Raw genomic sequence first — 17,739 nt, 5'->3', positions numbered from 1 at the left:
CCATCAGTTGTTTTTCAGGGGGCGTTGAAGCCATTGTACAAAAACAAAATAACACATCCAGGAAGGAGCAGCTTGGTATTGAAAGAGTAAAAACCACACAACTTACAGGAATGACTCCTGGGTCAAATTCCTGTTATGCAGCCCCAAAACAGGATGCTCAGATGGCATTTGATGAAGACATTGGCACTACACTTGTTAAAGCAGGTGAACTAGATAATGACCCTTTATAAACTATTTTTAAATAATTTTTCACTGGTTATAGTGTAACCGAAGATTAAGGCAACATACAGTATACTTCAAATTGGTTTATTGAATCATATTAGTTGCTCAATTTCAACATAGAATCATACAATGACAACTAACTTCTTGCCAGGTTCCATATATTTTCCCAACTCTTTTCGATCAATTAATTTTACACAATTTCTAAAGGAATCAACTTCTGGAAATCATATCCAAGGTGTTAAACTGCATGTTGAAAAAAATATATAAACAGTATATTGAACACACAATTGTAGTCTAGAAAGGGATAGCACACCAAAACGTTACAATCGCCAGAATTACATTCTCAAACATTGCATATAGTAGTTCAATATAGAAATCAAAGTTTTATGCTCTGCATACACATAGCTTTGACCATCATTAAACAAAAGCTCAACTAAAGGTAATTCATTTCCTCTCACATGTACAATATCTCAAAACACACCATATGCTGACAATCATATACTGCGGACAGTAAAACAATTTTCACCTGTGTGTTTATCACAAAGAGTAGGTAAACGATCTTTTGTTATTTCAGACTTCATGGGAGTAAGTTATCTTAAAGGCCCAGTTGAGTCAAAGGTGTGTTTTATAGCATACAGTACAGCAGCTGATGAAACTAGCAAATGTTTAAAAAAAATAAAAATATATGAGTTATTTCCTGATAGTTGCTGGTTGAAAATACAATCTACACGGGGCCTTCTAATCAGGTTTGCATGAGTGGGAGTGTCAGATTTCCTTAGTGAGATCACCATGCGGTAAATAGGTTAGGAACTCTGTTATGCATGTGTCTGCCAATAGCAGCTAGACTACTCCCAGATAATTTCGATATATTCTAAGTTTTTTTGCCCATTTTAATATAATCTATTATAGTAAGGTACAGTTGTTACCCAGAAATGATTTGATATTCATATAGAAACTGCTCCATTGGACCTTTAATACATGTGGGACCCAAGAAATTACAAAACTGCCCCTTTGCATTTAAATATATTGAACTATGGTATCTTTTCAATGCAACTTCAATGAACTTTTACATTTCTCAGTATTTGTGACCTACCAACAATCAGTTTTCATGGAACTGTAGTCATGCATGTATACTGGTACCATGAATGAAACTTTGCCTGGAGAATTCTCTGTTTATACCAATATCAGTAACAGAAAAAAAAATGACACAGAAAAAGGTGCTCCTTCAATTGTACCAGATTGTCAGGCTGAGCAGAGAATTCACACATGCCCCTTACTCCAGTGAGTCAAACAGTTAATAAGATTAGGTCTAAGTAGTTTGCAGAACCATTTACACATCAAGACTGAAGAAAAATAAAACGCAATAAAGATTACACATAAACGCATGATCTTACTAAACCCTTGCCTTCCAAAGCTCATCAGTAATAGAACAATTGTTGCACTACTTTCACTGTTAAGGTACAGTAAGAGTTTAGCAAACAAACATATTCCTCTGTAGCGCAAACTAGCGAGCAGTCGGTTTTAATGATGTCTGTTCCATAACTTTGAACTTAGTTCTCAGTAAGTAACAGTATTTCAGTCATATCCATTCAATTGAAATACAGATAGTTAGGTGGCACAAGAAAACACACTTTTATTACATTTATTTTATTTTTTATTTTATATAGTTTATTTGATAAGGGCATTTTAACATGGACGCGTGGAGGGGAACTGCAATGCAAGTGAAATAAAAAACATCAAGCATTTGTACCATAGTTACTGAGGACTTTTGCAGTTACCATAAGACACCTTGTGGACAGGAAGACACTGGTAGTCTTCAGAAGGCTGTTAGAAGTGTGGTGACCTGGCTGTTTAAAACACAAGGAGTGACAGACAAATAAAAGTTAGAACCTCAGTTCTGCAGAGAGCAAAACATCAAAATCCCAAAATGTGAAAGACCACAAGAGCCCTGAAATACACTTGTCTGTGGAAGTCAATATACCAGGGCATTCAGCTCCAAAGCGTGTTCCCCATGTTCCTGATATCACAGAGGGTTTAATTATTGATGTTCTTCTTTCTCTGTTGTATGAAATAACTATAGGTATGTATTTATGTAGCGAAGCCTTTACAGTAAGATATTTAAGTGCTGATGTGACCAGATAAGGGATCCAAAAAAAGTGGCTGGAAGAAACTAGTAAACATGGTGGATGGAGGGAGAAAATGCTTTGGCAACATCTCTATAGGGGTAGTATTTTTGGCTCAGTCTCACTAGTTGGTGAAGCAGCTATTTAGCAAAATGAGGCATGAGGATGTTGGCTGTCTAGCACAAGTGTCGCAAGGCAGGAAGTCCCAGTGGAAATCCTCCTGGCAGCAAAAGCGGAGACCTTTCTCCGAAGGGCTCAACTGCTTGTTGGTACAGTCCATGCTGTTCATTACAATTCTGTTATCAATAACCAGTCTGTGGAACAAGTACTGAATATCTTCAACAAATGTATATTCCAGTTTCATTATATCCCATCCACCCTTGTGTCCAAAAGCTTGTGAGTTTGGGGGTGGTTGTTGTATGTGAGCAGGTGCAGGTTAAATCAAACTCCCCACCACTTTTAAAAAGACATGGTCCCTTAAGCGTAGATTTGCCCAGGGCGAGTGTTGTCCCCAAGGCGGTCCTGGCTGGGCTGGTGCTTGGTGTCATTGGACTTTATGACACTGGCATAGTCGTAGATCCCTACCTCCAGGTTCTTAGCCCTAAGGGCTGCAGTATGCAGTTTCTCCAGAAAGTCAGGCATACCTATGAGGGAGGAGGGCAACAGTTGATAACCAGGACTGAGGATAACATACAACCACATGGAAAACCACCATCATCTGATAAGAGACTGTAGACCACAATGACCTATTTATATTAAAAGAAAAGGGTTTGATTGAATAGGCACCAAGGTGACTTTCCATCCAGATAAAAGTAAATCAGACCAAGAAACAAAGCACTGAGCTACAAAACCAGCAGATTCAGCTTGTTGGGCATGTTGAATCAGCCAATTACTATACCCCAGCTACCTCAAGCTAAAAATAAAATGATCCCTGGCCCATTGAGTTAGGTCTCAATAATTGTGCATAGTCAGTGGCTGCATTTGATGGAAAGATCAGGATTTGACTTACTTTTGTACCCTACTGCCCTTCAGTGAAGCAATTGTGTCTATTCAGATAAATATTTTTTTTTATTGTTGATATTCCAACAATGACTACATCCAGTTTACACCTGGGTATAATCATTAAGCTCCATGAAAAGAAACGAGAGCTCACCACTAGACACCATCCAGCTCACACAGTAGCGGGGAAAGGCGGTCTGAGGGTCATCGCTGTAGGTCAGAAGGTAGTCAAAACCATTCTGTGGGACAGGACGAAATAAGGTCAGATACTGTAATCCAACATGCACACACATGCACGCATAGAACTAAATATTGCCCAATTATGACATTATCTATGTTTTATGATAAACTCTATTCACCTCATCAAAGGTCTTGTGAGGTCGGATGACCATCTTGGACTGGTATGAGTGGACTCTGACGTAATCCTGAGTTTCCGGGACTCCAGGATGTTGAACCGCTCTAAAATGGCACAAAAAAAAGGACGGGAGATAAATAAATTGTATTCCAAGCATAAAAAATAAAATTGATACAAAAAGTAGCGCTGGGCAATATGGCCGAAATATATCATGGTATTTTTCTAAATTTGACAGTATTTTGTTTTTGAAAAATTAAAAGTTCTACATTTGCTTTATGAGTAGTTTGTGACCCTATGGTGGCAACATGCCTTCAAAGTGATTTCAATGGGTCTTTCTCCATTCTGATTGTTTTATACTGTTCAGTTCAACCCAAAATAATTTCCTGCATTTCAAATCAAATTTGATTTGTCACATGCACCGAATACAACAGGTACCGACCGACCTTACCGTGAAATGCTTACCAACAATGCAGCTCAAGAAATAGAGTTATGAAAATATTTACAAAATTAACTAAAGTTATGAAAAATTGTTTTAAAGTAACAAGACAATAATGAGGCTACAGTTAAAGTCAGAAGTTTACATACACTTCGGTTGGAGTCATTAAAACTCGTTTTTCAACTACTCCACAAATTAATTGTTAACAAACTATAGTTTTGGCAAGTCGGTTTGGATATCTATTTTGTGTCTTCACTACACTGTGTGGGTGGACCATTTCAGATTGTCAGTGAAGTGTACTCAGAGGAACTTGAAGATTCCACCTTCTCCAATGCGGTCCGTCGACAAGTAATTTTTCCAACAATTGTTTACAGACAGATTATTTCACTTATAATTCACTGTGTCACAATTCCAGTGAGTCAGAAGTTTACATACACTAAATTGACTGTGCCTTTAACAGTTAGGAAGTCGGAAGTTTATACACCTTAGCGAAATACATTTAAACTCAGTTTCACAATTCCTGACATTTAATCATAGTAGAAATTCCCTGTCTCAGGTCAGTTGGGATCACCACTTTATTTTAAGAATGTGAAAATGTCAGAATAATAGTAGAGTGTGATTTATTTCATCTTATTTCTTTCATCACATTCTCAGTGGGTCAGAAGTTAACATACACTTAATTAGTATTTGGTAGCATTGACTTTACATTGTTTAACTTGGGTCAAATGTTTCAGGTAGCCTTCCACAAGCTTGCACAATAAGTTGGTTGAATTTTGGCCCATTCCTCCTGACAGAGCTGGTGTAACTGAGTCAAGTTTGTAGGCCTCCTTGCTCGCACACGCTTTTTCAGTTCTGCCCACAAATGTTCTATAGGATTGAGATCAGGGCTTTGTGATGGCCACTCCAATACCTTGACTTTGTTGTCGTTAAGGCATTTTGTCACAACTTTGGAAGTATGCTTGGGGCCATTTGCGACCAAGCTTTAACTTCCCGACTGATGTCTTGAGATATTGTTTCAATATATCCACATAATATCCATCCTCATGATGCCATCTATTTTGTGAAGTGCACCAGTCCCTCCTGCAGCAAAGCACCCCCAAAACATGCTGCCACCCCCCTGCTTCACAGTTGGGATGGTGTTCTTTGGCTTGCAAGCGTCCCCCTTTTTCCTCCAACATAACGATGGTCAGTATAGCCAAACCGTTCTATTTTTGATTAATCAGACCAGAGAACGTTTCTCCAAAAAGTACGATCTTTGTCCCCATGTGCAGTTGCAAACCGTAGTCTGGCTTGTTAATGGCGGTTTTGGAGCTGTGGCTTCTTCCTTACTGAGCGGCCTTTCAGGTTATGTCAATGTAGGACTCGTTTTACTGTGGATATAGATACTTTTCTACCTCTTTCCTCCAGCATCTTCACAAGGTCCTTTGCTGTTCTTCTGGGATTGATTTGCACTTTCGCACCAAAGTACGTTCATCTCTAGGAGACAGAATGCGTCTCCTTCCTGAGCGGTATGAAGGCGGCATGGTCCCATGGTGTTTATACTTGCGTACTACTTTTTGTACAGATGAATGTGGTACCTTCAGGCGTTCGGAAATTAGCCTATCAGAAGCTTCTAAAGCCATTACATCATTTGCTGGAATTTTCCAAGCTTTTTAAAGGCACAGTCAACTTAGTGTATGTAAACTTCTGACCCACCGGAATTGTGATACAGTGAATTATAAGTGAAATAATCTGCCTGTAAACAATTGTTGGAATAATGACTTGTGTCATGCAAAGTAGATGTCCTAACTGACTTGCCAAAACTATAGTTTAACAAAAAAATGTAATGACTCCAACCTAAGTGTATGTAAACTTCCAACTTTAACTGTAGGTAGGGGTAAAGTGACTATGCATAGATAATAAACAGCGAGTAGCAGCAGCATAAAAACTAAATGGGGGGGGGGGTCAATGTAAATAGCCTGGGTGGCCATTTGATTAATTGGTCATTAGTCTTATGGCTTGGGGGTAAAAGCTGTTAAGGAGCCTTTTGGACCTAGACTTGGCACTCCAGTACCGCTTGCCATGCGGTAGCAGAGAGAACAGTCTATGACTAGGGTGACTGGAGTCTGAATTGTTTGGGCCTTCCTGACACCGCCTAGTATATTAGGTCCTGGACGGCAGGAAGCTTGGCCCCAGTGATGTACTGGGCTGTACGTACTACCCTCGAGCGCCTTACGGTCAGATGCTGAGCAGTTGCCATACTGAGCAGTTGCCATACCATGCGGTGATGCAACCGGTCAGGATGCTCTTGATGGTGCAGCTGTAAAACTTTGAGGATCTGGGGACCCATTCCAAATCTTTTCTTTCTACTGAGGGGGAAAAGGTGTTGCCATGCCCTCGTCACAACTTTTTTGGTGTGTTTGGACCATGATAGTTTGTTGGTGATGTGGACACCCAGGAACTTGAACCTCTCGACCCGCTCCACTACAGCCCCGTCGATGTGAATTACCACCATATAAATAATAGTGGCCACTTTGAATACAGTGTTGTTTGACATGACAACGAATGAAAATGCCAGGGAGGAGTTATTGTGGCAGGGTAGGAAACAAAGTGATTGTCAGTGTTTCTTAGGGGACCCTATAATCTTTGGCTACATTAAATGTTTCTTCGTGTAGCCAACTTATTAATGCTTTGCCTATTCCCCTTTGATTTAGAAGATACTGTTGCACAGAAAACATGCTGAGTTAAGTCTACACCAGCACTGGTATCAGGCAGTACTAGCTATCTACGTTTGTGCTGACTCAGTATATTTATTAGCTAGCCAGCTAACGAGCAATTAGCATAAGAAGCTAACATGATTTAGCTAAAACTTGCTAAGACAAAACTAGCTGTTTGCAGATTTATATAACGCTTGTGGATTTATATTAAGCAGCAAAGCAGAAATATTGTTGTCATCAACATTGTTGCATGTGCTACATTGACCATGCAGAATGAATGCAAGTGTCTCGTGGTCAAGGAATAAAAAATGCGCTACTTGAGTGACGTGGCAGGGCTAGGTCTGTGTGGAAAGAGGCATGAGAGAGAGGAGAGTTAAAACTCAAGTAGCGGTGTAAACTATAAAAATGGACATTACACACAGCATATCACATTTAACAAACCCCAAATATTCAAAATACTGTTATAGAAGGTAAAGTAAAAACCCAAACCAGTCCCTGCATCATTGCAGGTATATAGTAAAATACGGTAAACCGCCCAGCCTTAACGAAAATATTGCCTCATGTAATGCACACATGTAAACTCAACAAAAAAAGAAATGCCCTCTCACTGTCAATGGCATTTATTTTCAGCAAACTTAACGTGTAAATATTTGTATGAACATAAGGCCCTCTTCGCTGGCCATGGCAGAACACTGACAGTCCTGTCTTGCAGGAAATCACACACAAAACGAGCAGTATGGCGGGTGGCATTGTCAAGCTGGACGGTCATGTCAGGATGAGCCTACAGGAAGGGTACCACATGAGGGAGGAGGATGTCTTCCCTGTAACGTACAGCGTGGAGATTGCCTGCAATGACAACAAGCTCAGTCCGATGATGCTGTGACACACCGCCCCAGACCATGACGGACCCTCCACCTCCAAATCGTATCCCGCTCCAGAGTACAGGCCTCGGTGTAACGCTCATTCTTTCGACGATAAACACGAATCCGACCATCACCCCCGGTGAGACAAAACCGCAACTCGTCAGAGAAGAGCACTTTTTGCCAGTCCTGTCTGGTCCTGCGACGGTGGGTTTGTGCCCATAGGCAACATTGTTGCCGGTGATGTCTGGTGAGGACCTGCTTTACAACAGGCCTACAGGCCCTCAGTCCAGCCTCTCTCAGCCTATTGCGGACAGTCTGAGCACCGATGGAGGGATTGTGCGTTCCTAGTGTAACTAGGGCAGTTGTTGTTGCCATCCTGTACCTGTCCCACAGGTGTGATGTTCTGATGTACCGATCCTGTGCAGGTGTTACACGTGGTCTGTCACTGCGAGGACGATCAGCTGTCCACCCTGTCTCCATGTAGCGCTGTCTTAGGCGTCTCACAGTACGGACATTGCAATTTATTGCCCTGGCCACATCTGCAGTCCTCATGCCTCCTTACATCATGCCTAAGGCACATTCACGCAGATGAGCAGGGACCCTGGGCATCTTTCTTTTGGTGTTTTTCAGAGTCAGTAAAAGGCCTCTTTAGTGTCCTAGGTTTTCATAACTGTTACCTTAAATTGCCTACCGTCTGTAAGCTGTTAGTGTCTAAACGACTGTTCCACAGGTGCATGTTCATTAATTGTTTAAAACCCTTTACAATGAAGATCTGTAAAGTTATTTGGATTTTTACAAATTATCCTGAAAAAGGGACGTTTATTTTTTTGCAGAGTTTATTTGAATTAGGGCTGTCAAAGTTAATACGTTAGTTGAGTAACGCTGTACATTTGATGCATTTAACAAAGTTACTTTTTTTTTTACCCAAAAGTCTTTTTCCGCACAGACACTTTTGTGCAACAACACGTTCTTGTCCTCTCGGACAGCAGCTAGAAGTCTCATGAAACTCAAACAACTATGCTTAGGTGACCAGAATTTGGAAATGACAATCTAATTTGTTTATTTTTATTAGAGGGCGATGGGGGATTAGATGTGTGGAAATAAATAAATATAGTTCCATGACATCGTTTTTTCCCATGACAACACATTCCCAAGCGTTTTAGATAACAAGAAAAAAAACATTTGCACAGAAGTAGCGAGCTAGTTAAAGGGATAGTTCAGGATTTTGTCAATGAAGCCCTTTATCTTCTTCCCCAGACTCCGATGAACTCGTGGATACCATTTGTATGTCTCTGCGTGCAGTTTAAATTAAATTGCTAACTAGCATTAGCACAATGACTGGAAGTCTATAGTAACTGCTAGTACACTAGTAGATGCCACAGACTGTCGTTGCGCTAATGCTAGTTAGCATTGGCTCACAAACTACCTCACTACCTTCTCATACTGGATGCAAAGATAAAAATGGTATCCATGAGTTAAATCGGACTCTGGGGAAGTAGAAAAATGGCTTCATTGCCAAAATCCCCAAGCTAACCAAATGAGAAAATGTAGAATGCCATGGCTGAATGCCTCTAGATTCAACTCCATTTCACACAGATTTTAAAATCAGAACAGAACTTCCATTCAGCTACTGTTTTTGTTATAGTTCTCAGGTCAAAAGATTTAAGCAAATTATCCTCATTCGCTAGTAGGTAGAAGCTTGACTAGTTAATTTTGAAGAACAGATTAGAAGAAGCCTAGGCTAAATTTAGTAGCTAGCTGTATGCTATTTTACATGAACCTGGCTGATGTTATTGGAGTTTATTTGGGGTTTTCTTCCCTTATAATCAAAATATATTATACCTACAACCCAATATGGTTTAAAATGGAAAAATCTTTAATTAGGGTCATATTTGAACAATCACAAATGTGATTAATCTTAGTTACCAACAGAAAACCATACGATTAACTATTTGTATCATTTTTGACAGCCTTCATTTCAATATAACTACTTGACATGAAGTCACTCACCTGGAGATCAGGACCATCAGATTATTCTCCACATCAACGTCATAGCGACGCACATAAACATAGTCTCTTGAGTACATGGGATACTGTGGGAAGATAATACAACAAATCAAAAAAACAAAACGTAGGATAACTAATTGTCGTCATCTGTGGATTATGACACAGCCCTTATTTCAGGAAAAACATTGCTTTCTTCCATAAAATACAACACTATGCTTGCATATCTGTAATAATCAAATCGAGAACACATGAACAAGGCAAAAACATGCAGCACTTAGTCTAGAAATGTTACAATGTAACAGAGAAACCGCCGAGGAAATGAAAGCATATCGTAAGTGCATGACTTTGGTAAGCACGAGTTCTGCATTTCTAGTGTGTGAGTTGGCAGGGGGAACTTACAGGGAAATGCGTGGCCCAGTGTACAACCTCTGAGCCTGTGTTGACGTCCCTGTCCACCACCTCCAGCTTAAGAACTAGAGCATCCCACTTTTTCCTGTACTCAGTGTCCAACTGCGGCAAAGGGCAGTGCGTGAGACAAGAGGAACAGAGGTTTAAATTTAGCACACACATACAACACGTAGAGCTACATATCTCCACACAAACCTTACACTCCAACAAGGGCATTTGGGTAGACAGACACGAACGGCGATAAGCACAGACACGCAAAGGGAATGTATGAACATACAGGACTTCAGGTGCTGAATGTACACACAAGCCACTTGCACATTTTCTACTGAATCATTTCTTAACAGGTTCATTAGCTAGGTTTCCATCCAATTGGCGACAGATTTTCATGTGAATTTTCTAAAATCCGCATAACAATATGCACATTTTCCCCACAGAGATGCTTTCCCGTTAAAATTGACTTGTTGGTGATAAAAGGCTGTGTGTGACAGTGCACATAAATACCTTTTGCAATTACATTTCCATGTACCGAATAATACAAATGAAATTAGTTTCCATTGCCTTTAACACTGATGGTTTGCGCACACATTTTTTTTTTGCGTTAAATAGAGTTCGCCCACTCTTTTATGGCACATGCACTCTAGCCAACAGCTCGCAGATACAGTGAGATTATTATGGACACAAGAGCGATATTATTTCTATTTGTCAAATGGCAGCCAAGCATCAATGATCCTGTCACCAGAATAAGACCCTTCATATTTATTGGGAAGAAGCATCAAGCTCATAACCTTGAACTTTCACCACCCTGTGAAGTTCATCACTTGTTTAATCTGTACCCTACTAAACCACATTCTTTCCTGACAAGTTGTAGTGGGTGGACCACAATACATGTCACCAAGTTCACTTCGATATGATGGTTATTATATAAATATTGGCACATAAAAGCGTTTCACGCATAATATTTATTTTATCGACATCAAAAGTATCCCACCTTGTCTAACGTCCTTTGTATTGTCGATATTTGGAAAGTTTACAGACAAATGTTCTGTTTTCATCAGGCGCGACATTACATTTTTTAAATTCGACATATACTATACTCGCATAAAAAGTTGGGATGGAAACTTGGTTAGTGAAGGTACAAGTTCTCTTGCACACATTTTAACATTCAAAATTAAGCTATTATACCAAGTCAAGACAGTTAGCATAAAATAAACCTGCTTAGTACCTGAACATTGAAGAACTGTCTGGGGGTGACATCGTTGTAAGAACCCAAAACTGTGAAAAGATTAGAGGGAAAAAGGTGTTGAGTGTTAATAATGACACTCAGACATGTAGATGATCATGGCAATAAGAAGGAGGGAAAAGAGTGCAAATGTACATCAAAAAGGTTGATGAAATTATGACATGCCAAATAGAAAAGGTACAGTGCATTCGGAAAGTATTCAGACTAGAGGTCGACCGATTATGATTTTTCAGCGCCAATACCGATTATTGGAGGACCAAAAAAGCCGATAAAATCGTCCGATTTAATTTCTTTATTTGTAATCATGACAATTACAACAATACTGAATGAACACTTATTTTAACTTAATATAATACATCAATAAAATAAATTTAGCATCAAATAAATAATGAAATGTTAAATTTGGTTTAAATAATGCAGAAACAAAGTGTTGGAGAAGAAAGTATAAGTGCCATATGGGCCATGTAAGAACGCTAACATTTGGCCTCTCGGGTGGTGCAGAGTCTCTGGGTTCGCGCCCAGGCTCTGTCGCAGCCGGCCGCGACCGGGAGGTCCGTGGGGCGACGCACAATTGGCCTAGTGTCGTCCGGGTTAGGGAGGGTTTGGCCGGTAGGGATATCCTTGTCTCATCGTGCTCCAGCGACTCCTGTGGCGGGCCGGGCGCAGTGCGCGCTAACCGAGGGGGACAGGTGCACGGCGTTTCCTCCGACACATTGGTGCGGCTGGCTTCCGGGTTGGAGGCGCGCTGTGTTAAGAAGCAATGCGGCTTGGTTGGGTTGTGCTTCGGAGGACGCATGGCTTTCGACCTTCGTCTCTCCCGAGCCCGTACGGGAGTTGTAGCGATGAGACAAGATAGTAATTACTAGCGATTGGATTCCATGAAAATTGGGGAGAAAATGTATTTATAAAAAAAAGGAAAAAAAAGAAAGCTAACATTTAAGTTCCTTGTTCAGAACATAAGAAAGCTGGTGGTTCCTTTTAACACGAGTCTTCAATATTCCCAGGTAAGAAGTTTTAGGTTGTAGTTATTATAGGAATTATAGGACTATTTCTCTCTATACCATTTGTATTTCATTAACCTTTGACTATTGGATGTTCTTATAGGCACTTTAGTATTGCCAGTGTGACAGTATAGCTTCCGTACCTCTCCTCGCTCCTACCTGGGCTCGAACCAGGAACACATCGACAACAGCCACCCTCGAAGCAGCGTTACCCATGCAGAGCAAGGGGAACAACTACTCCAAGTCTCAGAGCGAGTGACGTTTGAAACGCTATTAGCGCGCACTCCGCTAACTAGCTAGCCATTTCACATCGGTTACGCCAGCCTAATCTCGGGAGTTGATAGGCTTGAAGTCATAAACAGCGCAATGCTTGAAGCACAACGAAGAGCTGCTGGCAAAACGCACAAAAGTGCTGTTTGAATGAATGCTTACAAGCCTGCTGGTGCCTACCACCGCTCAGTCAGACTGCTCTATCAAATCATAGATTTAGTTATAACATAATAACACAGAGAAATACGAGCCTTAGGTCATTAATATGGTAGAATCCGGAAACTATCATCTCGAAAACAAGACGTTTATTCTTTCAGTGAAATATGGAACCGTTCCGTACTTTATCTAACGGGTGGCATCCATAAGTCTAAATATTCCTGTTACATTGCACAACCTTCAATGTTATGTCATAATTACTTAAAATTCTGGCAAATTAGGCGGCCCAAACTGTTGCATACACACTGACTCTGCGTGCAATGAACGCAAGAGAAGTGACAATTTCACCTGGTTAATATTGCCTGCTAACCTGGATTTCTTTTAGCTAAATATGCAGGTTTAAAAATATATACTTCTGTGTATTGATTTTAAGAAAGGCATTGATGTTTATGGTTAGGTACACATTGGAGCAACGATACGCACCGCATCGATTATATGCAACGCAGGACACGCTAGATAAACTAGTAATATCATCAACCATGTGTAGTTAACTAGTGATTATGATTGATTGTTTTTTTATAAGATAAGTTTAATGTTAGCTAGCAACTTACTGCATTCGCGTAACAGGCAGGCTCCTCGTGGAGTGCAATGTAATCAGGTGGTTAGAGCCTTGGACTAGTTAACCGTAAGGTTGCAAGATTGAATCCCTGAGCTGACAAGGTAAAAATCTGTCGTTCTGCCCCTGAACGAGGCTGTTAACCCACCGTTCCTAGGCCGTCATTGAAAATAAGACTGTGTTCTTACCTTCTCTAGGGTAGGGGGCAGCATTTGGAATTTTGGATGAAAAGCATGCCCAAATTAAACTGCCTGCTTCTCGGGCTCAGAAGATATGAGATGCATAAAACTGGTAGATTTTGATAGAAAACACTCAAAAGTTTCCAAAACTGTTAAAATAGTGTCTGTGAGTACAACAGAACTGATTCGGCAGGTGAAAACCTGAGAAAAATGTAGTCGGGAAGTAGTTTTTTTTGTTGGTTTTGTAGTTTTCTATTCAATGCCATTACAGTATCCATTGACTTAGGACTCAAAGTGCAGTTCCTATGCCTTCCACTAGATGTCAACAGTCTTTAGAAATTGTTTCAGGCTTGTATTCTGAAAAATGAGGAAGTAAGAGCAGTCAGTGTACCCTAAAGTGTCAGAGCTTTTTCATGTGCGCAACCGAGAGATAGCCTTTCTTTTGAAATATTATCGATTATTTAGGCTAAAAACAACCTGAGAATTGAATATAAACATCGTTTGACATGTTTCTATGAACTTCACGGATACAATTTGGATTTTTTGTCTGCCTGTTTTGACTGCGTTTGAGCCTGTGGATTACTGAAGTAAACGCGAACAAAACTGAGTTTTTTGGATATAAAGAGACTTTATCGAACAAAAGGAACATTTGAGTAAATGAATGTCTGCTGAGTGCAACCATATGAAGATCATCAAGGGATTCATTTTATCTCTATTTCTGACTTGTGTAACTCTTCTACTTGTCTGGTTACTGTTTGTAATGATTTGTCTGCTGGGCTATGTTCTCAAATAATCGTACGGTATGCTTTCGCCGTAAAGCATTTTTTAAATCTGACACCGTGGTTGGATTCACAAGAAGTTAATCGTTAAACCCATGTAAAATATGTTTTGTTTTCTGAATTTTTATAATGAGTATTTCTGTATTTAAATTTGGCACCCAGCAGTTTCACTGGCTGTTGAAGATGTGGGACGCTAACGTCTCACGTACCCAAGAGAGGTTAACTGACTTCCCTAGTTAAATAAAAAGGTGTAAAAAAAAATAAAAAAAAAAAAAATAAAATAAAAAATAAAATAAAAAATAGGTCCAAAAATACCGATTACCGATTGTTATGAAAACTAAATGACCCTAATTAAATGGCCCTAATTAAAAATCGGTTGACCTCTAATTCAGAGCCCTTGACTTTCCACATTTTGTGGAGTTACAGCCTTATTTAAAAATGTATTAAATAATTTCTCAATCCACACAATAGCCCATAATGACAAAGCAAAAAGAAGTTTAGATTTGTTTTGCGAACGTACAGTATATATATAAAATTTAAAAAAAACAGAAATATCACATTTACCCAAGTATTCAGACCCTTTACTCAGTACTTCGTTGAAGCACCTTTGGCAGCTATTACAGCCTCGAGTCTTCTTTGGTATGACGCTACAAGCTTGGCTCACTTGTATTTGGGTTTCTCCCATTCTCTCTGCAAATCCTCTCAAGCTCAGTCAGGTTGGATGGGTAGTGTCTCTGCACAGGTATTTTCAGGTCTCTCCAGAGATGTTCGATCGGGTTCAAGTTTGGCTCTGGCTGGGCCACTCAAGGAAATTGAGACTTGTCCCGAAGCCACTCCTGGGTTGTCTTGGCTGTCTGCTTAGGCTCGTTGTCCTGTTGGGAAGGTGAACCTTCATCCTGAGCGCTCTTGAGCAGGTTATCAAGGATCTCTGTACTTTCTGATCTTTCTGTACTCTTTCTGTACTCTCTGACTTTCTGTACTCTCTGATCTTTCCCTCGATCCTGACTAGTCTCCCAGTCCCTGCCGCTGAAAGACATCCCTACAACATGATGCTGCCACCACCATGCTTCACCGTAGGGATGGTGCCAGGTTCCCTCCAGACATGATGCTTGGCATTAAGGCCAAAGAGTTCATTCTTGGTTTCATCAGACCAGAGAATCTTGATTCTCATGGAGAGTTTTTAGTTGCCTTTTGGCCAACTCCAAGCGGGCTGTCGTGTCGTTTACTGAGGAGTGGCTTCCTTCTGCCCACTCTACCATAAAGGCCTGATTGGTGGAGTGCTGCAGAGATGTTGTCCTTCTGGAAGGTCTCCCATCTCTACAGAGGAACTCTGGTGCTTTGTCAGAGTGATCTTCAGGTTCTTGGCCACCTCCCTGACCAAGGCCCTTCTCCCCTGTGTAAGTGTAACCGATGTGAAATGGCTAGCTAGTTAGCGATGGTGCGCGCTAGCAGCCTTTCAGTCGGTGACATCACTTGCTCTGAGACCTTGAAGTAGTGGTTCCCCTTGCTCTGCAAGGGCCGCAGCTTTTGTGGAGCGATGGGTAACGATGCTTCGTGGGTGACTGTTGTTGATGTGTGCAGAGGGTCCCTGGTTCGGGCGAGGGGACGCCATAAAGTTAAACTGTTACATAAGGACTGACGCCAGAGATCAGAAGTAGGTACGGGTAGTCAACATTTAATAAGGAACAGACATGAAACAAGACAGGCACAGCGTCAGCACACAGGCAAAACAACGACATTCAACAATCACTGCAGCAGCAGGGAACAGAGATGGGGAACTGACAAATATAGGTGAGGTAATAATCAGATGATTGAGTCCAGGTGAGTCCAATAATACGCTGATGCGCATGACGGGGAAAGGCAGGAGTACTGATGGTGGCAGGAGTGTGTAATGCTGCTCAGTTTCGCTGGGTGGCCAGCTTTACGAAGAGTCTTGGCGGTAACAAACTTCTTCCATTTAAGAATGGAGGCCACCGGACCTTCAATGTTGCAGATACTTTCTGGTACCCTTCTCCAGATTTGTGCCTTGACACAATCCTGTCTCGGAGCCCTACCTACAATTCCTTCAACTTCATGGCTTGGTTTTTGCTCTGACATGTACTGTCAACTGTGGGACCTCATATTGACAGGTGTGTGCCTTTCCAAATCATGTCCAATCAATGGAAACAGGATGCACTTGAGCTCAATTTGGAGTCTCATAGCAAAGGGTCTGAATACTTTTGTAAAGTTTTCTATTTATTAGCAAAAATGTCTAAAAACCTGTCATTATGTTGTATTGTGTGTAGATTGGATTAAATAAACATTTCCTCATCATTTTAGATTAAGGCTGTAAAAAATGTGGGAAAAGTGAAGGGGTCTGAATACTCATTCTGAGCTTCAACAATCAATTAAATGTATTTATAAAGCCTTTCTTACATCAGCTGATGTCACAAAGTGCTGTACAGAAACCCAGCCTAAAACCCCAAACAGCAAGCAATGCAGGTGTACAAGCACAACACAAAGCTATAAGTGACAATGCAGGCTGACCTCTGTATTCCCACAAGTGGCTTCCCTCAATGGGCCGCCTCCACACTTTGAAGTTATTCTTCTCCATGACAACCTCCCAGCCGGTCTCCACCTGCCCTGCAGCCTTCTCCTTTTCTGAAGATGCACTCAGATTCTTCACCTTCTCCAAAGCTTGGAGCTCTAGTCCACATCTGGGGAAGTGTGCAGGGATAGAGATCTTAACACGGTAATATCACAGTACCAAAATGTCATGATACCAACATTTTAGAATACCGTAGCACCATTTCAAATGATACTTTTTCCAGCCCTAGCGATCTAAAAAACCTGCTACAAAATGTTTATAAATTCAGTTGAATTGAAGCAACTGTCTCTGGTATGCACAGGTCCAATCATATTCACTTCCATGCTCACATAACGTGTAGCAGCTGTAATCAGCCAGCATAACCCCCTACCAGCCCTCCCTCACATGCTTCTCTCCTTCTGCTCTTCATGCGCATCCTCAGTCAGTTAAAAAAAATATACATATTTAGCAGTGATGGAGAGCAGGGATGCAGACCCAGATGAGTCTGTTAGATTTATACATTTGTTACATTGGAGCAGCGCGCAAAGCGAGCAATGTTGATCAATTGTATGATTTCAAATAGCCTGTTATAACTAAGAGCACAGACCAGTCAGTTTGAAGTTCACTGTCATGCAGCCTCAGTGTCAGAGGGGTAAAATGGAGCACTGCTTGGCTACAGGCCTACTTGCAGCTTCACAGCAAAGAAAACGGCTTGTCACGAGCCTAAATGGTTAAAAAGTGAACCATACTACTGGAGATACCTACTTTAAAATGGGATTCGTGCACATTTGATATAATTTTACAAACATGTCGCAGGCCGTGT

General features: G+C 40.8%; 1 protein-coding gene across 1 annotated transcript in view; it reads right to left on the bottom strand.

Annotated features, from left to right (window-relative positions):
- Positions 1-290: 290 nt before the first annotated feature.
- LOC129864039 (stAR-related lipid transfer protein 7, mitochondrial-like) overlaps positions 291-17,739 on the bottom strand; it is a 24,916-nt gene continuing 7,467 nt past the window's right edge. Inside the window, exons 2-8 of the mRNA XM_055936582.1 lie at positions 16,877-17,046; positions 11,332-11,381; positions 10,101-10,211; positions 9,705-9,787; positions 3,704-3,803; positions 3,499-3,583; positions 291-2,989 (exon numbers count right to left, since the gene is read on the bottom strand). Of these exons, the coding sequence (XP_055792557.1) occupies positions 2,823-2,989; positions 3,499-3,583; positions 3,704-3,803; positions 9,705-9,787; positions 10,101-10,211; positions 11,332-11,381; positions 16,877-17,046 (766 nt within the window). The 3' untranslated portion in view covers positions 291-2,822. The remainder of the gene's footprint in view (positions 2,990-3,498; positions 3,584-3,703; positions 3,804-9,704; positions 9,788-10,100; positions 10,212-11,331; positions 11,382-16,876; positions 17,047-17,739) is intronic.

Source organism: Salvelinus fontinalis, chromosome 10 (assembly GCF_029448725.1).
Source record: "Salvelinus fontinalis isolate EN_2023a chromosome 10, ASM2944872v1, whole genome shotgun sequence".
NCBI classification, from domain to species: Eukaryota; Metazoa; Chordata; class Actinopteri; order Salmoniformes; family Salmonidae; genus Salvelinus; species Salvelinus fontinalis.
The sequence above is the reverse complement of the archived record's forward strand: the minus strand, read 5'-3'. Positions and strand labels throughout refer to the sequence as shown.